General features: G+C 40.5%; 1 protein-coding gene across 4 annotated transcripts in view; it reads left to right on the top strand.

Moving 5' to 3' along the window:
* SMURF1 (SMAD specific E3 ubiquitin protein ligase 1) overlaps nucleotides 1-23,475 on the top strand; it is a 45,257-nt gene that overhangs the window by 4,902 nt on the left and 16,880 nt on the right. For all 4 annotated transcript variants that reach the window (XM_053992041.1, XM_053992040.1, XM_053992038.1 and 1 more), the window contains exons 2-5: nucleotides 21,002-21,040; nucleotides 21,440-21,548; nucleotides 22,367-22,500; nucleotides 22,616-22,681. In XM_053992041.1, coding sequence (XP_053848016.1) covers nucleotides 21,002-21,040; nucleotides 21,440-21,548; nucleotides 22,367-22,500; nucleotides 22,616-22,681 — 348 coding nt within the window. The remainder of the gene's footprint in view (nucleotides 1-21,001; nucleotides 21,041-21,439; nucleotides 21,549-22,366; nucleotides 22,501-22,615; nucleotides 22,682-23,475) is intronic.

The following is a 23,475-nucleotide window of genomic DNA, read 5'->3' as shown; positions in this document are numbered from 1 at the left end:
TTTTTTGCTTCTCCCAGTAAGTCAAATTTGTGCCAGCACCATTGTCCTGGTGGAAGTAAATTAAATCACCAAAAGGAGTTTGTTTGAATATCCCCCTTAGGCAGAGAAAGTAGAAACAATAACTACTTTATTCCTGACTTGAAACTTTCTTTTGTCAAATTGAATGTCTTCATATAAAGAAATGCAATTTGGGATGTGGTTCTGCAGTTCATGATTTCTTTTTTATTCCATACTGCCCACCAGTCTAAGAACAGTTTTCTCATCTGTTTCTTGAAACAGCTTTATCACATTTCTAAGATTTTGTAGCATCATCCTTTCTGTATGTGTTTCAAAATTAATCATCAGTTCCAGAGAAATACAAGTAGTGTTGGATTTCTCAGTGAGGAGGTTGCACTCATACCACGATTTTCTGTGTGCTGGGTAGAGGAACTTTACTGACAGCAGCTCCAAGGCTGCTAAAATCGCCACTGTAAATAAAGATCAGCGAGCCCCCTCAGTTTTTCCTGAGCTGGCCTGGCTGTAGGCTTGCTTGATGGGTCATAGAACGGAGAAGAACATCATGGAAATACCATCCATGTGTGTGGTTTTTGGAGGTTTACCTGGATTACTGCCCACCTTGAAGCCAGTCCAGTTGCCATGCTAGAGCTGGATTAATCTGGTTGGATTACTTGCTGCTATTTATGGTTCTTGAGTCAGCTACTCACTGTCGTGTTGGTTTGGGCTGTCTTGGTGGAGGCAGCGGGATAGAGCAGAGTGGTTTGGATATGATGTGGATAAATCAGTTGGTTGGGTGTGAAGTTTAGGTATGTACCCAGCAGAGCAATTCATGTAAGAATTGAGTGAGGAGAAAATTTTAATAAAAGGGCTGGAAGAGATGTTCCATCTGCCATCTTTTCCCCTAAGTTTGGAATGGAATCTTTGTTGTTGTTGTTATGTTTCTCTACTATTATTCCTCTGGAAATAGTCAAAGTATTACTATGAGAAGGACTAAAGTCTGGAATATCACTGAAAGCTTTATATTTTTCATGTTTTTCATGGAAGCAGGTGCTGATTTATTCCTCCAGAGTGAAATAAACTGTTACTGCAAAGGGTTTGCTCTTTCCTGTACCAACAGTTGTCAGGACAGAGAGCAGTCAGTGCGATCTTGGGTCTCGAGGTTGACAACCATTGTGTTGGGATCTGCTCAGCTTTTGGGGAATGTCTTCACTGTGGTCTTACTATGGTCCTTGATGCTTTGCCATCCCTCTGTGAGGACAGCACTACAGTTGAACCACTTCCAGCTTTTTTCACCTGGATATCATCTCACATTCTCTCCCTGTCTGTTGGCAGGCTGCAGTTAAGCCTGCGGGTAGCTGACACGGAGCACTTGTATTATGGCTGGTGGTGAGGAAGCTGCTGCTCTGACATTGTGATGTTTCAGGTGCTTACAAGTGAATTCCTGAAATACTGCTGCAATAACTCAAGATGTTATCTCCTTCCTGGTCTGCTGACCCTCATTGCCAAAAATTTGTCACCCGCCATGAGAAAGCTGGTGGAAGAAAACCTGTGCTCACACTTTCAGCTGCTTCAGTGCAAATTCAGCTTTCCTGTGTAAGTCTAGCTCTAGGATTCAGACTAAGGTGCTGAACACTGAAAAGCTCAGGTGTGTGCAAGTCATGTGTTGGAAGTTTTTGGGACAGAAAATCAGAGGAGACATTAGTGATTTTGTAAACCTCGCAGCAAGTGTGTATATCTCAATTTAAAATTATATAAATAAGTATTAATGTAATAAAAGAAGAAAGCTGCATATATGTTTGCTAAGTGAGGTAGTAGGTCAATTAGCATTAAGATGCTACATGTTTTTAAACTTTGTTTCACATGTGTTTAAGGGGAAATTCAGTAATTTGTGAGAGGGGATCCCTGGGGATATTTTACAGTTTTGCATGTCTGGGAAAGTATAAAATATAATTGGAGAACATAGCAGAAAGGATGGAACTTCTTCTTTGTCATGCTCTCTTATGAACTGGCAACTACATGGTGAATATTTGGGGGTGTAGGATGATAAATCTGATGATACTCTAGTTGAATTGGCAGAGTAAGCATCCATGCTGTTTCAGAAAGAATCTCTCCACAGGGCTGTAATAGCTTGATGCCTTCCTCTTCAGTAAGTCATTTTTGTCAAGTTAAAGGCCAAAATTCAAACTGGCTTGTTGTCAGGGACACTAAGCACAGCAGGCAAAAATCCCCAAGGCTACCCAGTTCCCAGCATAGATAGATAAAGCTGGCAGAGCCCGCTTTACTCGTCTTCCCCTCCCCCGGAAAAATCCTCTTCCCTGGGTGTTTTTTGAAGGATATGGGCACTATTCTGCATACTAATACAATTTAACAGAAAGTATTTAAATGGAAGGTTTGTTCATCTGTTTGTGGGTAAAACAATCCGTTATTGTTTGGGAGTAATGGAAAAATAATGCACAATCCCTGCAGTGAGCTCGCCATGCTGCAGGCAGCCGTTCCAGCTGTGCTCACCTCGCCACAGCTGGAGGGAATTGTCCTCAGCCCTGCCTTGGCCATTGTGTGATGGAGCAGTTCAAATGGGTTAAGCTCATAATCCTAAACCATAAGAAATGATGGAAAATCCTGTGGAATTGGACTTTGTACCGGCTTCCCATTTTACACTTGGGGTCCTGATTCCTGAGGCTGCAGAGCAGTTTAGGAAAAGGGCAGTGTTAAGCCACACTATTGATCACTACGCTGCCTGTTGTACTGCAGGAGTGTCCCTGAATGTCCTCACTAATGTGCAGTTTTACCCGTGGTTGGTTTTTTTGAATGGTGGATGTTTCTTTTTCTTTCATAGGTAACCTCCTATTATCCTTCTCTTGCAGGAGTTTTTGCTTTCGTAGGTAACCAGTGTCAGGAAAAGAAATATTTTTTATAGGATTCAGTCTTTTTTCCTCAAGCTGATGAGATCTTTTTAGATACATTCCATTATTTGGAGTAAAATGGCATTTTTGGATGAATGAATTAGGAAAAATAGCATTTTTGTTGACCTTTTAATATGTTTACGGTTTTGTCTTCCTTAAATATCTGCCTATTTCCTCTAATAATTAGACTAAAATAAAATTGTTATGTATTTATCAATTTAAAGTTTCCGTATGTTGTTTTCGTCACAAAATAACAAATCAAATTTGCATGTGTTAAATTCTGTGTTTCTAATTTGTCTTCCTGATGTTTCCAGGACAATATTAAAAGCTCTTCTTTGTATTTTTCTCCTGAAAATAAAGGTTAAAACACTGAAGATAGTTGCCTTTTTTATTTATACTGGAAAATAATTTATTTATTTTGGCAACTCCTCACATCAGTCCGAACTTCCTTTTTTCATGGCCCTGACCTTTCTTCTTTACATGCCAGATTTAGTCTGTGTTGCACCCACAAAGCCAACCGGACATTGCAGCAGAAAATTCAATCCCTGTGGTCACTGCTTTCACATTCTTTAGTACATGGGGACTATGACCTGAAAAGTTTATTGGAAAGGAAACATCTTTAGAAATACATGTGCTCTGTTTTCCTGAAGAGCAAAAGGAAAAAAAACCCACCAAAACTCCAGAAAATGAACTGAGTATATGGATTGTACTGTTGCTTTAACAATTTTTTTTGACTACACAAGTGCAGAATTTAGAAAAATGAAGAATTTCTGTTTGATTCAGACTTGCAGTGATTGATGCGTTTCCCAGGGAATCCGTGTTCTTTGTCCTTGTAGCTGATGTGTTTTGGTTCTTTTCCCATGTGCAGACATTTTTATAAGCATGTGGGAACTTCACTTTAATTCAGAATTAAAATACCATATTTTACAAGTGTAAGTCTAATTAACAGATACCTCATTGTTGCTCCTTTAATGTTAATGGGGAGAGAATCCATTACATTTGGTAAGCTTTGGGTTAGCAGTTGAGTGGGTGAGTGTAAGCTAAAGGTCTGATGTCAGCCTTTGAAAGTGAAATTGGGTGAATTTTCTGGGCTCTTGAAGTGATACTTACTTCAGTGCTTTATATTCCAAGGAATTCCGAGCAGTGTCTCTCATATCTCTTTCTTAAAAACATCTGCAGACAGGTAATGGCTACATTAAGTGCTGCAGTGGGCATGTTCATATCTCATGTGTCTGTAAATACCCAACTGAGCAGATCAGAGAGAGCAGAAATGGCTTAGTGAAAAAAAAAAATAATGCCTGAAATGTTGTGGGGTTTGGAATTGGCAGGGAATCGCTGTGTATCTAATTTTTCATCTCCCAGCTATCCCTTACGTAAAGCGTTTTTGTGCTGTGATCGCCTGATGCATTTAACCCACCCCTGAAATTGTTTTTAACCGCAGTGAAAATACTTCTGCTGAGGTCCCCTTTGCACAGATGAGTGGTGAAATAAGGTGAGATGAGGTTAAAAGGCAAAAGTGAATTTAGGGAAGCCAGAAGGTGCCAGAGAGTGGTTCAGCTGTGAAACTCAGCACGGTCCATCAGCCTCTGAATGTTCTGGAGTCAGAGAAGGGCTTCAGTGCTGAACTCAGGCTTTAATGACTTTATACAATTGGTAAGTGTGTGATACAACCAAGTTCTGTGATGTAACCACACTCAGATTTAAATCTCAGCACCTTTTCTCAGAGATCCTGTCATTCATTCAATAATCCAACATTAAATTTACCTCTTGAAAAGCCCAGGATGTAGGAATAAGTGTCTGGTTCTTTATAAGAGTGACTTCTGCATATTGGGCAATAATTAACTAAAAATAGTATGCTGTGTGTGCAGCTAATGTGTCATAATGGGAACAGCTTTTATTCCTTCTTTCCAAGAATTTAGGGAATTTAATGTTAATAGACTTCTTTCAAGATTTATTAATTAATGTGTCTGTGCTCATTTATTGAGCTCTATGTGAGGCAGCCGGGCAGCCCCTGGATTTGCTGAGGGTGATGGAATCAGCTCCAATAATTGTGCTGTCACCAGCTCTAGAAGGAGACTTTGGCAAACAGAAGAAACATGTACATAGGTGCTTTTCTGTGTTGTGTTCTTTAGCTTAAAATGAAATACCTCCTTGGAGTTCCAGGTCTGTCTGATAACAGGATAAATAACACTTCAGTATAACCCAGCAGCTTGGCTTGGGCTTCTAGTCACAGTCGTTTCTTTTGTAATTTTTTTTTATTTGTGCAATCACAGAAGTAATTTGACTTGTTACAAATAATGTTTTGATAAGCTTCAATAGAAATTAGCAAACCAGCCATCAAATGGGATTTATCAAAGTTGCTTGGGAAAATATGTTGTAAGTAGTCTGCAATCCAAGGCATTTCCTTTGCAGGATGCTTATCAAGTCTGCATGTGCTACTTCCAAATTGAACTAGAACGTAGATGAGAGCTATTTTTGATAGAAGGGGGGGGGAGAAGAAAATAAAGCCCAGTTGGAAAGTAGTAACAGGTTTTTTTCTCATTGCCTTAGGATGTAAATCCTGCAAGTGTGCAGAGAGAAAACAGACTTTGAAACAGCCGAAGAAAACAGATTTATCTGTGATGTTTGAGATGATGCTGGTAGTGTAAACGTGATTGAAATAGTCTTTGTAGGAGTGGTGAGTAAATATACCAGAAGCTTGTGGATAAACTGACTTCTCTTTGCTGCTCCATATGCCAAGTAAAGGCAAAATGTCCTGCTTGTTTCTGGGATGTTCCTTCCCCAGGGAGGCTGTATCAGGAGGAGCAGCTGCTGGTTTTAAGGACTGTCATGCTCCCAGATGCCAGTGTAGAGCTCTTCTTTTATGCCCTGGATGTGGTTGCTGCTGTGGTTGTGTCTTCTGGGCTGTTGGAATTAAGTTGTTGCAAGACCAAGTCGGAAATGATCCAGCACATATTTTTGTGAAGATTTCTTGTAGATTAATCAGTTTTTTAGCCTTTTGGTGCTTCACAAATCAACAGTGAAATCTGGAATGTGGAATCTGTCTGCACTTTCCAGGACAAAGTGCTGCCTTTTTTGACCATCAGGCTGATGGATAAACTTACAGGACAAGCTTAATCTTTTTTTCTAGACTGAAAAATTACCAGGCTGAAAAGGGATCTCACCTGTCATTCTCCTCTAACTAAGTTTTGGCTTTTTATCTGACTTCAGTCAAATTTGATAAAGGCAAGAGACATTAAGCAGACCAGGGCTCAAGAACTCATGGAGATGAGGAGCTTGGGAGAGCAAATCCACCCTCCCGAGGTCTGGCAGAATGGTCCTGGTCCCAGCCCTGTGCACAGGAGATGTGGAAGGAGTAACCTGGGAAAGTGAGAGAGGAGCTCTGAGGCAGGAAGGGGAGGGACATACTTGAATTAAGTCCCACACACCTATAGGTAAACCAAGATTCATGAGCTACAGTGGGAGCGTTTGGGGGTTTTGTTGCCTTTTTTTTTTTTTTCCCCATAATTTAACATTCGCTGAGACAAAACATCCCGATAACTTTATCAAGCACCTGTAATAACACTCCCTATATGTTTGTTTGGATTTAGGGGTTTTGTTTTGCCTTTTCACCCAGCTGAAACTGTGCCTTAATTCCTCACACAAAGCTTCAGCTGCACCCTGCGAGCACGTCGCTTCCAGCACCAGCCACTGCATCAACCTCCTACTGGCATTTTTTAATTAAAAGAACAGCACTATCACTTCAAATTAGTGCCACATAGCTCATTGGAGTAAGGAGTGAGATGGTGTTTAAAGGTTTTTCTCTCGTGGAAATTTTTTATTAAAATTTGCTCTCTTTTGGGTTTATCAGTAGTTTGTCATTCAGTGCTTGGACAATATCTGATTCTGAGGTGTGCAAGTCCTCTGTGATATAAATGCAAATAAAAGGCTGGCTTTTAATATCTCGACTATTTGATAAACAAGAAGCACCTTCTTCATAAAAACAAAGCAACCAACATTATATTAGTTTATGATTCCCACAAAACAAGTGTCAGCCTGTTTTTCAAGTGCATTCCCAATGTGGAGAAGGTAGTGAAGAAATAGATATTTCTGGGAGTTTCTGTGCCATGAACTGTGCAGAGCTGTTTTTGTAATCCTGTTCAGTGAAACTGTTAGGGCTCCATTATACTAAATTACTGTGAGAGCAAGGAATATATCCAGGGGGAGGTAGCCCTGGTGAGAATTTTCCTCATACAGCATTTCATTTTGTCTGGAATATTAGCACTGTTAACCATCCATGCGAAATGTAATGTATTCAATCTATTTAATCAATTTAAAGTGGAAAGCAAACATCTTAGGCTTTAAGTGAACCAGCTAGCCTCATGAACTGGGTTTTTTAGATATTAAATTCTGGGCTTTGGATGTGCTAGTATAGTAGTTTGATAAAGAAGTTTTTGTTCAAGAGAACTTTTCTTCTTTTTTTTTTTTTTTTTTTTGCAGGGTCCTGTGACCGAGTGGTGTCACTTGCATAAAGTCCTGTTTCTGAATATGCATTAAGTTTGTATAGGAAGAGTCATCATGTTTTTTCCTTCAAGCTCCAGTTTATTTATGTAATACCTTTGATCAAGATATCTCAGAGCAGTAGTGGGTTTGTAATTTATTGATGTAATGGACACTGACATTTTTTACAAGGAAAATGGCAAACAGGTGCTGTCGACAGGCAAAGTGATCGATGTATAATGTTGAAAAAATTGTGACCAAACATCCTGGTCGGAATAATGCATGAAAACATTTTCACCCAGATCCCAGTCTTTGTGACTAGAGATTCACTTGGGATTTGAAAGGGAGATTTCTTTAGAGAGGAGCTTGCAAGTTGTTAATAAAAATTGCCAATAGGAGGAAAGTCCACATATATTGTTGTTAAGCCACTGTTGAGAAACTGATTTTGCAATGAAAATGTTTATTTGTTTTGAAAGAAAAATCTGTGCTAGAATGGTGCACATGCTCTACTTATCTGTTTTCATTCTAAACTCTATTTTTATTTTGCTCTCTGCAGCCAGTCTGTAACTAAAACATTCCTAGCATCCTTTGGCTGGAGATTCAGTCAAGGACTTTTTTGTCCTGCTTTCAAGAAGGTGATTCCAGTCTTTCTTGAAGCTTCTCCAAAGGAAATTTCCTTCTGTAGTGGATAAGGTGACAATGAGGGAAGTCACTGCTTATGGTCCAAAGGCTTAGTAACATCCTCTTACTGTTGTCATGTCCTGCCATGCTTAATCTGACAACAAATGGAAATATTTTAGCATAGCTACAATGGCACACGATAAGAGTTGGAGCCACTCTGATGTTAATTCTGCTTGGGTTCACTCGGCTCACGAGCTGGCTGTTAGCAGAATAATGTGGATAAATGTTCTGTGGGCACAGAGGAGAGGGCTTGTGTCTGTGTCCGTGGGCAACAGGCCTCCCTCCCCACCTCCATTCAATCGAAGGGTATTTGCCATCATGGATTGGATTTTCTTGCTCAACCAGGGATTGGCTCTGACCAGTGTGTTTGTTTTGTTGTTCATCCCTGGTGACTGTCAGTAGCACTTGGCTGAATAAACAGAGACTATTGATCAAATTTGAAGTCATTAGCTTGGCAGTTTAAATAGATGCTGGCCTATATGATTAGAACAAGGGAATAACACATAGGCTGATACAGCTTTATTTGGAATAAAAGCTTTCTTTTCATAGAGTCCTGTTTGGTGCCATTCAGCTCCCAGTTTGGTGCCTCCCTTAGGTCATGCAAGAATGAGACATTTTGCTTAAAATGCCTAAAGTGAAGAGAGTGGCTTTGCTTGTGTAAGAGAGCGATAACATGGATATAACAGGGATCTGCTGAACTTTGGTACTAATTGGAGAACAGGTTTGGAAGAAAGGGGTGCTACCATGAGGTTATTGGTTAACCACATCCAGCAAGGGCATGTCCTGGGAGGAATCCTGCTCCAGCCCTTAGCTCCAAAGCAGCAGCAGTGTTGGATTGTCCATCTCACTGCTGCTCAGCTGAGAGACATGGCTGTGAGATCTGGGTGTTTGCACCCAAACACCACGGGTGATTAATTACTTCTGAAGGAAGTAGCTTCCTTTTAGTGGCTGCTGTCGTGCCGTGTGCCTGACAGCCTTCTCCATCATTTGAACATTTTGGAGGAGCATTTTGCTGAGGGAGTTCTGGAGTGCTCCAGGATCCCATTCCAGAGGATGGGCAGTGCTGTGTGAACGCCCCAGCATGGAGCATCACTAATTCCTTCCTGCCAGCCCGCTGCTCCTGAGTCACAGAGCTCCTGTGTCCCTCGAGAGCGTGCACATCCAGCACCGGGACACACATGGATTGACCCACATTTCCTCGGGCACAGCAGCAGTCACGTGCAGCTCATTGCCAGGAACTCAGATGAGAACTGATGTAACTCAGTTCATCCAGCGTTTGCATGGCCCGAGCCAAAGTGCTTTTAGGGATTTACCACTTGTGTGACTAATAGGTGATGAGGTAGATTGGAAGGAGTATGTCTACGTGCTTCATGTAGACAAGACTTATCCTGTAACAATGGCAGCACCAAAAAAAGTCTCTTACACATCATTCTCTCATTGTAGTTTTTAAATGGAACTGGTTATTAAATCAGATTTTCTTCCTCTATGTAAAAGCTTTCATACTAATTCCTTGGAAAGTTTGTTGCTTAGGGATGTTTTCCTTGTGACAGCTGGACAAATGTCCTGTAGAAGAAAACAATAATTCAGTCCTAACAAAAAACAAAAAAAAACAATAATTCAGTCCTAATAAAAGAACAAAAGTAGGTGAATGAATGATAAAAAATTGGCTTCACAAAGCTATTAATACCTCTGTAATTGTGGTCTTTTTTTGGAACAAGCCTCGTTTCTGTCCCGTTCTCCTTCACCTCTGCCACAGCTTCCTTATTCCTGTACATCCACTTGCAGTCCCCCTCCTTCCCCAGTGCCACCACTGTCACCTCCCCACGTCCCTCCCCAGGCTCAGCAGGGCTGGCACAAGGCCTGGGCTAATAAGCCCAGACAAGCCGATTCCTTGGCAGGTGTCCAGGTGGCTGCTCACCTTTTAGCATCAGTGTGTTTGGGGCTGCCTTGGGTTTTTCATTTGTAAACAAGAAGAGTTTGAGCTGAGTTCTCTGAATAAATGAAAAAATAGACATGAAGATAGTGGAGAGCGATTTGTAGCTTCTTGGGCGGATGTTGGAAGTGATTATAACGGGCAGAATAATCACAAAATAAGCTACTGGAGATGGAAAAAAAATCCAGGAGTTAAAAACAATATTGTAAGACATGTAATGTACCTGATTCAAAATGAGAAAGGATGCCAGGAATTTAATTTGGGCGAACACAGTTCATCTTCTCTCTTCCTGTTTTTAAACTTGCTACCTTTATTTTAGCTTTTGTATAGCAAATTAAAGCAATTGTTCCATTTGTAGCTCAGCAATTAATCAGCCTGAATTAGTTTTTAAAATTTTACCTGGATGGTCAGGGTGTCATTTTTCCCTTCTTTTTTTGCACATGCCTCTTGAATCGTCTGGAAGCTGATGGATATAATTTGAATATGGAATGTTAATGAAGACAGAAATAGATGTGTGCAAGAGCTGGTAACAAGGAAACCATCAAGAAGAGAAGTCAGTGGAATGTTTAATTCCATCTAGTGTGGGCAGTTTTCCCCCTAAGACGTTAAAAGCGTTTATACCTCAGTACTAAGATCCAAGTTAGGATCAAGACTTCATTTATTATGGGCCATTAGGCTCTGCCACTTCTTTCCAGCACCAACTCCATCTTGATGATCCATATGTTTGTTATCCTCAGGTTGATAACGACAGCCCAGGGAGCTCTGGGAAGAAAGAAGTACTTGGGAATGAATTCCAGCTGGTTCAGTTTTTGGCTGGCCACTCTAAGTAGCCTAGAACAAAATGAACTCATGGCTCTGGGCTTTTGTGCTCCCTTAACTCTTCACTGAATATGGACTTTCACTGCCCTGATTTTTAAGTCAGAGCTCACTCAGGGTCAGGTCAGAAAGAGCTGCTCCAGCTCATGTGTTTGTTACCATCCTGACCACAAAGCAAACAGCAGGTCTGAGAATAAGGAAGGCAAAAGCTATAAGAGCATGAAAACGTTTCTTTGGCAGCAAGGCCCATGGCTTTGAAAAGCTTTACATGACAAGACTTGAGGCTTTTTATGTTTCTATCCAAACATGCCAAAAAGCACTCGGCATACCTCAGTTGAAATCCAAGCATGGAAAACAGCGAGATGTGCTGGAAATCAGGGAAAGTTTCTGAGGCATTTGTTAACCTGAGGTATGTGGTGGTAAAGCACTGATATGGTGCTGATGCCTTACTTGAAAGAAAGAATGCTTTTCATTTACTTGTAAAAAAATTTGGGGTGTTGACTGTGCTTCTTGAAAAGTCATCCAGCACCTGCTGGAATTTGTCCTGGTAGCAGTTACTGAAGTTAGTAGTGCCAGAAGAGGTGCTTGGTAAGTGTTATTCTTTGCAATAGATTTTGAGCAACTGCTTGTTACAAGATTTCCAGTTATTAAAGAAATGCAAAATGAGTCTTGGTTATACTGAAATAAGTAAGGCCCCATGCAGTGTTCTGAGGTTTCTTCTTTCTATGTACATAGTAGCCTGTAAGCCAAATTTTCCAGTGGAATTTCTGTATTGAAAATTCTTCATTCACTGTTTCCATATGAATGAAGAAATGTGGATTCTTGAACATTGTGACCACAGTGGTCTTCAATGTTTTTATACTTGTATTTATGAACTTCTAAAAATTGCTCTGGCAAAATTTGTTGTTTGTATCTTCAATGTTTTTAAAACAGGGATTTTTCCCCCCTTCATTTTGCTGAAAGTTAATCTCAACATCAGCAGCTTCCTGGGTCACTGAAGTGATTCTCTTGCCAGCTTCCTGCTCTTGGCTCACAAGGAAGCTTCAGTTTAACACTGAGTTGAGCAGTCCAGAGCCAAAGCTGTATATTGAGCACTAAGGCAATGTTCCATGTGGATTGTTTAACTACAACTCTTTCACTGATACATTTAAGCCCCATGGGATGAACTAATAGTTTACATAGTTTACAACTTACACGTAATGCCATTAATTTTTTGAATAACAATGTTCTTGCTTTTGAGCAATCTACTTAGCACTTGATGAAAACCAGACATTAATTTTGTACTCTTTATTATATACCCCAATTGGAAACTTTTGTTCTGTAAAGTTGATTTTATATCTTATTTAACTGCAGTAAGAGATCAAAGAAGTCAAATACTGGTTTTGTCTGGAAAAACAAATCTCAGCTTAAAATTGAGATTGAGAATGTGTTAAATTACGTTTTTCTCCTCCTTTACAAAAGTGCTTAACATTCAAATTGCTTTGTTGAAATGCTGACACTACCTGTATGTGAAGGAATGTAAATACCAGCCACTCTTTGGAGATAAAAACATATGTTTTATGTTTTAAACTGAGAAATCTGCTTTGCTTTAGCTTGGAAGTTGTAGACCTTTTGCTGTTTGACAAAAATTCAGTGTTTCTATTGAACTGTTGCTTGGCTGTATCTACTCAAACGTCGCCAAGATTTTCTGTACCAAGGTTTCATCTTTCACAGGTTTCGCGTGTTCTGCAGCAGCAGGTCAGACTCCTTGCTGCTTTCTGCATAACAAGCAGCTATTCTGAGGCAAGGCAATATTTATATATTGAGCTGGAGATAGTACCGGCTTAGAAAGTACAGAAGTTGTGTGTTGTGTTCCTGACATTTCAAGTGTTTTGTTCCTTGGACAGGACCCCAAGGCTGGGTCTGGTTTAATTGGCGTGAGTGCGTGTTCATCCTGCTGATTGTAGTGCTCAGTTAAGTGCCCACAAATGTGTTGCTTCTGGTTTTGGTCTCTTGTTCTGCACTTTCTCCTCCATTATAAAGCAGCAGAGAGCAGTTGTGCAGGTTTTCCTCACGGAATTTCGAACTCCATTAATTGGATGGTGTTTTGTGGGGGAAAAGAAGCTGTTGTTAGTACAGAAACATACTTGTAACTTGAATCTCACAAACTGCATACTACACATGCAGTTGTAGTAGTGGTCTGGGTAGCCGCGGAGAGAATATCTGGGAAGAAGGAGAATCTAAATTTTTGTGCTTTATAGTGAACATAATATTTATTGGAAAAGCCTTTTATGTACTGAATTAGTAAGCAAATGATCAGCTGCACAGGAGAGTCCTTCTAGGCTTCTTTTTGGTAATGAAAATAAGGTGTTCAAGACTTTATACCTTGAATTTATGAAAGTGAAGATCAGAGACACCTTAAATGAAACACACCTCCCTGAAATGCTGACTGAGCACAGGCACTGTTCTCCTCTACAGGAATGTCAGCTAGTTCATACCTAATTTATGCCTCAGCAATAGCTAAAGCATTCAGGGTTTCTTTTCTGTATTTGATTTTTAATTTAATGTTGTTCGCCTCACATTTTCCAGAGAAAACAAATTCATCTATCTGAACATTTGGATAGGATTTCTAGAAAGGACCTTTTGTTACTGGGACTCCGGATTAGGGCTGGGTTTGAGCTGGGTTCAATCCCCAGCTCTGCCTGGGACCTGTTGTGAGCAATGTTGGGATGAGAACAGGGTCCCATTAGGTGCTGACATTTTTAGGGATTTGAAAAAGATGCTTTGAAACGTCCTTGGTGTTGAAAGTACAAAATATTTTTGGCCATCTTAGTAAAATTCAGTTTGGAATCTGAGTTATGAGTGCATGTGGGTGGAGGAACATGTTTTTCATGCTTTAGGAATTTTTTTCCAGATGCTTTTGTGGTGCTTGGGTAACTGTAAAAGCAAAGTGTTGAGATTTCAGCATGGATTTATTCCTTAGTTTTAATGCAATTTAAGGGAATTGAGCCACATAGTTTCCTGGTGTGTTTTTAGCTTCATTTTGGTGATGATGTTGCACAGCTCACGTTGTGTCTGATCCAAAGTGTGAGCGCAAGAAGAATGTGCAAGGCGTGCAGATAAGTCTGTCTGGATAGACACCGCTTGCTTGGAAATATGAATTATTCAATGCAAGTGCACGTGGTTAGAGATGCAAAAGATTGAATAAGGGAAGAATTCCAGAGCTGTGTTGATCCCAGTAACTGTAAACTTGCACAGTGAAGTGTGGAGTAAATGAAAAGTCCAGTTTGTATTTCCAGCCCGAATTTTTCCATTGAAATTGTTTTGTTTAGCTCTCAGCTAAGAAGTTGTATTTGCCCTGAGAACAGCATATTATTCTGTGTGGTTTTAACAGCAGTTTTGAGGCTTTTACAGATATTCCTGTATCTTACTAGTGTATACTATACAGAAGCTGATGCTGTAGCTGAAGCCTGAGTGTATCCTTTGTTTTCAGGGAATCAGGAGACTGTTTGTGGATACTTTAACAAAGCAAAATCTTGACTGAATTTGGGAAATCTCTCCTTACAAAATTATCGTCCTACTTGGCTGTGGTCCTGGCAGAATTATTGGTGGGGGTGGATGACTGAATTTTAGAAACATACAGTGGGTATAAATTACATTATGTTCTGTTAACGTATTTCCTGGTAAAGCTGTGTAAATGATGGGCTGTTCTTGGGAATGGCTGTAAAAATGGTGATGGTAATAACTGACTTAGCTCTTAAATTCCAGTTCTCACAGAAACTGGTTATGCTTTGGACATAATTGGAGACAGTCAGCAAAGAGAAAGTGGAAGGGATGTGAGGGAAGACAGAGCTTCAAGGACATGTTGGTGACAGAGGAAGTGTCACCAGTTAGGATCTCACTCTTGCCCCAGCATCTCTGGCTGCATTTCCTACACCTGAGCAACCACTACAGGGCCAAGAACAATTAGCTGAAGGTGGTGAAACAGCAGTTTGTGAAAGGTTTGCTCTAAAAAATAAACTTTAAAAGAAAAAGCACCCATGGAAGTACAATTTGAGTGGCACATGGACCAGATAAACCCCATGGGCAGCTTTTGCTTTCAGAGCTGAGGGTGTGTCTGTAAGACTCATGCGTTTGGGGATATTTGGGGTTTATGTCTGTCTAAGAAATGGGCAGCTCTGTGGAGAATATGACAATGCTCTTGGCCTGGATTAGAGGGAGGCATTGCAAAGTCATAAGAAAACTGAGCTGAGATTTAATGAAAGATTTAATCTGAGAAACCTTTATCTCAGGTATTTGTTTGGAGTGAGCAGAGGGGGAAGAAGAGAGAGAAAAGTTGGTACGAGGAATAATTGGTAAGCTTATTCCCACCTCTGATTTGTGTGCCTTTCTCAGATTCTGTACATCAACATTAATTCAGCCTCCTATCGATCTCCCTTTTTTATCCCTGCAAAGTTCTTCAACTGATTCCATAACTTTTCAGTGTTTCTCCAAGTTTTACATCTCAGTCAGTTAATTTTTAAACTTGCTTTACTGGTCTTGTGCTGTACACAGTCTCAGTTAAAAGGGAATTTAATGAGTCTTGTTCTTCCAATAGCCCTGTGCTGGGTTTTTCAATGATTTATATTATTGAGGGCTAAGTCAGCCTTTGCTGGTTGTATGTGAAGACTTATTGTTGGAGAATTTTTCAGTTTGAGTAATTCTTAGGAGCAGAGATGAAGCTCTTGTTTTGCCAACTTGTTTTTTTTTTTGCAGTAGGAGAACTGCCTCTCATTCGTGACTGGTTTCTGCTTAGGTAGGATGGAATTTTGATTCCTGACTAAGTAGATACTTTAATGACATGTTAATGGACTAATAAAAATGGCTTTTTCTGGGTGTGTGGTTTTTTGAAGATCTCTTCAAAGTTGTCTAGTGTTTGCAACTGGCTACACGAAGCCAAGTTCCAACCCACGAGGAGATCATGCCTTGAAAAGAGGCTTTGATTTTTAGTGCAGCCTACACAAAAGGGCCACAAAAAGGGTTCGTGTATCAACTCTACCGACTCTTTGAGAATTGAGGGTTTTATAATGAAGCCTTGCTTTTAATCTGGTAGTCAAGGTCTGGTTTAGCATGAGTTCAGGCAGAGCCTTCCAGTGTCAGGGCATGAATGCAGGGTCTGAATTCGGAGGGCTCTCGTGGGTTTTTGGTTGGTTTGTGTTTCAGATTGCAAATCTCATTGGCACCACAATGCTGAGATCATTAGTGAAGGCCACTCAGGGTGCATGTCAGGATGAAATTAGTTCCATACAGCTAATTGGCTTATTTGGCAAATGTCAGGGAAGGCTGTGGGTTTGTTTATCTCTTCGTGCTCGCCGGCGCTGCAGCGGTTCGGGTTCGGTTACTGAGAAGTTACAGCAGTCTGGATTTATGCATTTCAGTCTCGAGCAGACGAAGAGAAAGACCAAAAGTATTCCTAAAGCAAACAAAAAAATGGCTAGAATAGAAACCTTGGCCTTTGTGGTGACAATTTAAAGTGCAATTTGTGAATAAAGTGGTGTATTTCAGTTCAGTGATGTGGCTAGCCATAGAGAAACTGCATTTTTACACATTTCAGCCATCTTTCCTTTCCCATCAAACCATTTTTTGTACCCCACCACATATAAATTATTATCATCCTTAAAAAAAACAGACATGTGAAACCTTCATGGGTTGTCTGGTAGTAGAAATAAAACCAGACCTTATTTGCAGTGAAGTCTCATTTAAGGTTATGTGCAGAGAACACAGCTGTAAGCAGAGTCATTCCTCAGGGCAGTTCAGAAGGGGTGGCTTGTGGTATTCAGAGTATTTTCCACCAAATCCACTGAACTGTTTGGATGAGACATGATTTCACATAAGAGATTCAGCAAAGATTTTAATTGTGGGCCATGAGTTTTAGGGTGTTGGAGCAGCATGTGGTGAATAGCTGATGTTTCCTTTTTTCTCCTTTTTTGGAGGAGGCTTTTTTCCACTTCATGTACATTGTTTTTGCCATGCAGCCTTCCCAAAGCAGTTTTTCAGAATGGTGGGATTTCTGCTGTGGAAACCAGGCTGTGAGCTGGCACACACAGGGGACTGTCCTGCTGGGGCACCTCCAACACAGGCTACCAAGTTCACAAGTCAAAACCTACGCAGACTTTGAAGCATTAGCAGAGATATTTCTATTACTTGGATATCTCAAATTTGACCTGCTTTGCAGCCTTTTTCATTTTCCAATTGTGTGCAGTAGCTTTAGTTTCATTTTATGTCAAGATCTTTATTGCTTTCTGTTCCAAAGCCTCATTGTTCTTCTTTGCTTCTATCTTAGAACAAACCAACCAGGCTGTGGTGCTTGTAATGATTATGCTGCATATCTCTATGATTAAAGATGGTCTATACAGAAGGAAATATTGAGTGAAGTCCTTTCTACGCCATCAGCCTGCTGGCCTGTGTTTATCTTCTGTCACAAAGTAAAACGAATGTATCCTGGAATCTGGCTGCCTGTTTGTACAAGCATAAATAATTAACCTGAAATATCCAAGGGAAGGCCAGAGATGGCTGAAAGTGGTATTTGGCAGCGTGGTTCACTGTGACCTCTCCCCACCTTTCCTAAGGAAGATGTGGACGTACTGCTGGTTTGTCTTGTCTTGTCTCCAGAATTAACTTGGGTACTGAGCTGAAGGCCGTGGTTAGCTCAGATCACATACATGTGTAAAGGTCCTTAATTTGAGCATGGAGGCTCCTGCCTTTAACTTGCAAAGTGTGAATGAATGCAATCCCAGGTGCACATTTGCCTGCTGTTTTGCATTGGTACAGGCTGGGCCTTTGGAATATTTTCATCACTTGCCTTATTTACTTTACTTTTCCCTCCAGGAAATTCTGTCCTTTATACACTGTGCAGCTGGAAACACTTGTAACATCTTAGCAGTGTGCAGTGGGATGGGGTGTGTTGGGAGTTGGACTCTGTGATCCTTATGGGTCCCTTCCAAACTGAGACATTCTGTGGTACATGGGAATAAATCTGGTGCTGATGCAGAGTCAGGCTCTGTTTACTTGGGAATGTTTGAAATGGTTCCTCCCCCAGATTGTTTTTCTGTGCCTCCCTGCAAGTGCTGCTCTTGCTGCAGGATGGTGTCTCGGGGTGAATTAGCACTTTCTGATGCAATTCTCAGCTGGGTTGTTCAGACACTGGTGCCACTCTGTGCTCTCCTCACTGTACCAGTCCTGCTCCTGCAGCACCTCCTGAACCACAGCAGATGATTCATTTCTGTTTGGAGGCAGGGTGGACAACCAGGGCCTGGCAGAGGAACCTCTCAGCTCACTCAAGTTACATCCCCAGGGTGAATACTGACTTTGTCTAAGGCTCATCCTTTCTTCACCTCCTGCCAAATATGCTTTCACACTAGCACTTCACCCAGCTGGCTAATTTGGCCTTTGAAATTATCTCAATAATGTCAGGTACTTAAAAAAAACATTCCCATCCCTTTATAAATATTATAATCTAGATGTAAAGACATTGTTTCAGTGTTGTTTGGGATCTGTTATATTAAAGAAAAATAAGTTTTTCAGAGCTGTGCAACAATCGGGAGCGGAGCATAAACAAATCCTGTGTCAGGCTGAAACAAGTTGGTTGACTTGGAGGAGGCAGAATGTAAATACCCAAGTCAGGAGAATTAGTACCTTTTGTAGTGTTGCAACAAATGCAGGGAGATCACTCCTGCTGACAAGCCCAGAACCTTTCTTATTTAAAAGAAAGAAAAACTAAAAGAAAAAGCACTTTGGAAAATGGGCAAAGAGGGGATTTGGGCAAGGCCTGGGCAAAGAGCTTAGGATCTGTCTCATTCTCCTAAACCCTCTCTGAACCAGGGATAAAATTAATAACTTTTTAAGCCTTTGTAGCTAAATCTACCCAAGTCCATGAATTTGGGGCTTGAAGTAGCAGCCATCAGGTCCTCTCCTGTTGGAGATGATGTGTTTAAGAAGGAAATGTGGCCCAGTCCCAGCTTTGCACAGCAGGGAGGGGCTGTCTGCTCTGCTGCTGGCATGGTTTCACATCCAAGTCTCCTGTTGCTGACCTTTGCCACCTGTTTTTTTACTGGAATTTGGAAATCTATGGCTTTTAAGTGATACAGCTCTTGCAAATATTTTTTGCTCTAGTGGGTTTAGCATGCAAATAGTGGAACAGAGCCAATGGTCCATCTCGGGCAGCCTGATTCTGGAGATTGCTCCATAAAGGTTTATTTCAGCTATTAGCTTTTGTGCCAATATTTTTCTTACAAGAAAGAGTAATAATTTTTGCAACCGAAAATTGAGGGTTTCACAGGCTGTGAGTGGAAAATTGGCAGCTGTGCTCATCTACTGTAGACTGAAAGGCTGGGGCAGAGGGAAAAGAGTTACATAAAAAATATAATTCTTCAATAATAGCTTTAGAAATTTATGCTGCTATTTTGAAAGCACACCTGAAACATGGAATAAAGGTAATAATTATATGGACAAACCATATGCAGAAAGTTACGGATGTCATCCTTCTCCAGCTCAATAAATTATTCTTAAAACTGGGGATGGCAAAGTAGAGTTGATTTTAAAAATCTCACAGAATTCTCTTTGGCTGGTACTAGCATGCTAAAGTTCTTATTTTACTTGTACTTAATCTCTCTTTCTTGAGTAGTTTTTCCCCTGAAACACTCTCAACAGGAAAAGGAAATTAAAGGTTGCTCTGTCGTGCTTCCACAGGCAGCGGATGGTGATTCTCTAACCCTGTGTTGTTTCAAATTGAATTGCCATAGTCTGGCACACTTCTCTTTTTGGTCAGTTGTTTAAAAAAAAATGCAAGAGAAGCTTTCTCTGATCATAGTTTACCAGTGTAAGAAATAAGTAATTTTTAATCCATTCTAAAAATCCTTTCCTGGTGTGGTGCTTTAATTATCACTAAGAGGGAGGATTTGTGTATTTTTTTCCATGAGCTTCTGGGTTAAATAGTGGATTTCTTTGATCTGTTTGCTTGACACGTGAGGTGAGGCAGTTTTTTCTCTGCTGCCTGTGTTACCCAGGGAATGTTTCTCTGGAGCTGAGAGGTGGAATTCTAGTAGAAGTATATAAAAATAAATAAATAAAGTATTTGTTCCTTTGCACCTTCCCTTTCCCCAGTGTAGAATTACAGTGAGACTGAGGGTAAGTCAGGAAGAAGGGGAGATGGAGATGAGAAGGGGAAATGGTCCATACCTGGGGAATTGGCCATTGATTATGTTCTGAGCCTTCATTCTCATGCTGAAAGATTTCTTTTTCCCACTGGGGAAAGAGACTCCCTCAATGGTAATTAGGTCTTTTATAGTTACCTTCCTTTCTTGGATCTTAGTTTGAGATAAGTTGAGCTCCAATATTTTCCTCTTTGGCTCTGGAGTTGTTTTTCCTGGCCTGTTAGAACAGTTTAATGGATACTAAACAACTTGGATTGCTGAGATCCTCCTGAGCAGTCCTTATGGAAAAGCAAAATTAGACTTGTAGCTGGTAATAGACTTGGTAGAAATGGAGATTGATGTGAGTTTCCTGATGTAATTTTTTCTTAAACTGCTGTGCTGGTGAGTAGAATTGGAGAGAGGGAAACGATGTCTCATTTGTGGCCCTTTCAAAGGAAAACATCTTGATGCAGATTTTTTTTTTCAATGCATTTATTTTTCTCCAGAGTTGAGGCCCTGTCACAATTATCCCCAAACCTTTGTGTATTTACAGATTGCTTCTGCTGTTGCAGAATTCCTGCCATGCTTTGTTGCACCATGTATCCACACTTTGTGTGCAAGGAGCAGGAGCTTGCACTACATTTAATGTGACTTAGTGAAGAAGTCTCTTCCAGGAATCCCAGGACTGTTCTTTGTTCAGAAAATGTTTAGCCCTTGTTCTAAAATGGATGGATTCTGGAACAACAACAAAAATCTGATTTAGCATTTGTATAAACATGAAATAAAGAAAATTAGGAGGTTTTAATGCAAAGGGATGCTCATTAAATCTTCTGTGTGTTGTAATAATAGAATTAACGCAGCAAATATAAAGCCAAATTTTTATGTAAATTTTCCAATCCCAGATAAAGAAAATAATCCTCACATTTAATATTTAGGTGTTTTTTAATGAATTATTATCAGGTATTATTTTAGCTGATACGATTACCAGAAAGCTTTTTTTTTTACAGTTTTAAGATTTCTTTATCTGCTTTTTTGTTTTGCAGTATTATGTGCCAAGAATCTTGCAAAGAAAGATTTCTTCAGTAAGTATGTCCTAATTGTGTAACTTTCTGCTCTGGATTAATCAGATTTATTTGCAGATGGTGCATTACTGTGGAGGCTCATCTGTGTGTGTCATATGCACTGCTTTACTACAGGAGTACACGTTACTCTGGGTTGTAGATTGTGTGCACTTCAGGGTTGGAAGCACCGAGGGCTCCCAAATTCCAGCTGGAAGTCTGACTGATGGAACCACAGGCAGGCTGCTGCTCACAGCTCTGTGCTGGGGGGTACCAGGAGCATCCACCTCAAACACAGGATTTACTAAAATACTTTCAGGATAATGGCAACTATCCTTTCTTGAGGGGGGAGCTTCTGATGGCATTGTCTTGGAAGCAGCAAAACAAAAGACTGTGTTTAACAGCACCTTTTCCTTTCCCCAGGACTTCCTGACCCATTTGCTAAAATAGTTGTGGATGGGTCAGGTCAGTGCCATTCCACGGACACTGTGAAGAACACGTTGGACCCCAAGTGGAACCAGCATTACGATCTGTGAGTTGTTTGTAAGGTCATAAGTAAACAGTATCCCAGAGATTTGTCTCGTGAATAAACAGTGCAGGGTTGGCACTGCAACTTCATTTTGTGTTAGCAAGAAGAGTCACATTTCATAGAATCTCAGAACAATTTGGTTGGAAGGGACCTTAAAGATCATCCAGTTCCACCCTTTGCCATGGTCAGGGACACCTTCCACTAGATAAGGTTGCTCCCAGCCTGGCCTTGGACTCTTCCAGGGATGGGACAGCCCCAGCTTCTCTGGACAACCTGTGCCCTCAGCACCCTCACTGGGAAGAATTTCTTCCCAATATCCCATCTAACCCTGCCCTCTCAGGGACTGATATTTTTTTTTTCAAGAAGAAAATCCTTGTTAATAAACTTTGCTTTTAGGTGTTTGAATTTGGAGATATTTGTATGGCAGATACACAACACAAGGGCTTAGTGAGCTCTCCTGGAGCAGTGCCATCCAGCTTTTACAGAAAATTGTCCTTGTTGGAATGATTTATTTTCTTCAAATTATTAGAACCATAAATTCTGCAGTTCTGTGCGTTAATCGACTTGTTGTTTAGGTTTTAATGAGGCTGGTTGTAGTTAAATTCTTGCTGCAGCAATATCAATTTCCCATGCTGTGAAATCACTGTGCAGTAATTCATTAATAACAGCATTTTGGGCATAAGCTCTTGTGTACTTATAATAAAGAGGCATGACCAATGTACTAAAATGTGTCAGAATTTGTACCAATTACAGTGTCAGTTCTGTGGAGTAAAAAGAGGTTATTATTTCTAAAATTACTCTTTTAATATGTATCTTTCTAGATACGTTGGGAAAACAGATTCCATAACCATCAGTGTATGGAACCATAAAAAAATCCATAAGAAACAGGGAGCTGGCTTCCTGGGGTGTGTCCGACTCCTCTCCAATGCCATCAGCAGGCTAAAAGATACTGGATGTAAGAGCAATTCCTCCCTGGTGTGACCAAGAACCCTCCATACCTTCTACTGAGTAGTGAATAGTGTTCCCACCCAGCCCTTCCCAGGGTTGATTTTTCCAATTCTCCTTTGCAGACCAGCGTTTGGATCTATGCAAACTCAACCCCACAGACACCGATGCTGTCCGAGGCCAAATAGTGGGTAAGAATGATCCCAGCTAAATTCCATCTGCTTGGTAAATATCCATAGGGAAAAACTCCTCTAGTCACTGCTTCTGTGCCTGTTCTGTGCTGTTTCTTCTTATTTTACTGGGATTAAATTACATAACCTGAAAATTTTCATTACACTCCTATGCAGGATCTTGTTTTCTCTTAGTTGATGATGGGAGACAACATTAAAAACAGGGAGTGCATCTGGCAAGGCTTCTGCTGCATCTCTGGAAGGGTGAATGTCACAGTGAAATGATGCATTTGGGCAAGGTGACAGGCAGAGGGAATCTTTGGTGTTAAAAAAGGATCTGGAGGAGTTAAAAGACATTTTACAAGTTGCTGGTTTGATACCTTTGACTCACGCAAGCCATTTCCAAATTTCAACAAGGCCGTGCTCATTTTACAGCAAATTTACCTCACGTTTTACTGCCCCCAGCCAACCCCAGCTTTTCAGTGATACATATTTGACAAACTCCAAATTCTCACCCTAAGATGACATCTAGTGGTGAGCAATTTTTTTCCAGCTTCCCTTTCTAGATCCTCATGAAACCCAGATGTAGAACTTGACATGTTTGAAATGTTTAGAAATAAACTCAAATTTTGAGGGGATGACCCTCTGGTTTCTCTTCTGCTTTTTAAAAAATTAGTAATGCTTTAAGAGAATAGAGGGAATATTGCTAAGTGATATGTTCTTGTGCGTAGGAGAGAGCTTTCCTTAATATTTTTCCCCTATATAAATGTGGATTTTTTTTGCTTTTTTGCTGTTTTTAAGAATGCAGTTTTTCT

This window comes from Vidua macroura, chromosome 16 (assembly GCF_024509145.1).
Source record: "Vidua macroura isolate BioBank_ID:100142 chromosome 16, ASM2450914v1, whole genome shotgun sequence".
Taxonomy (NCBI): Eukaryota; Metazoa; Chordata; class Aves; order Passeriformes; family Viduidae; genus Vidua; species Vidua macroura.
This window is presented reverse-complemented; position numbering and strand designations above follow the sequence as displayed.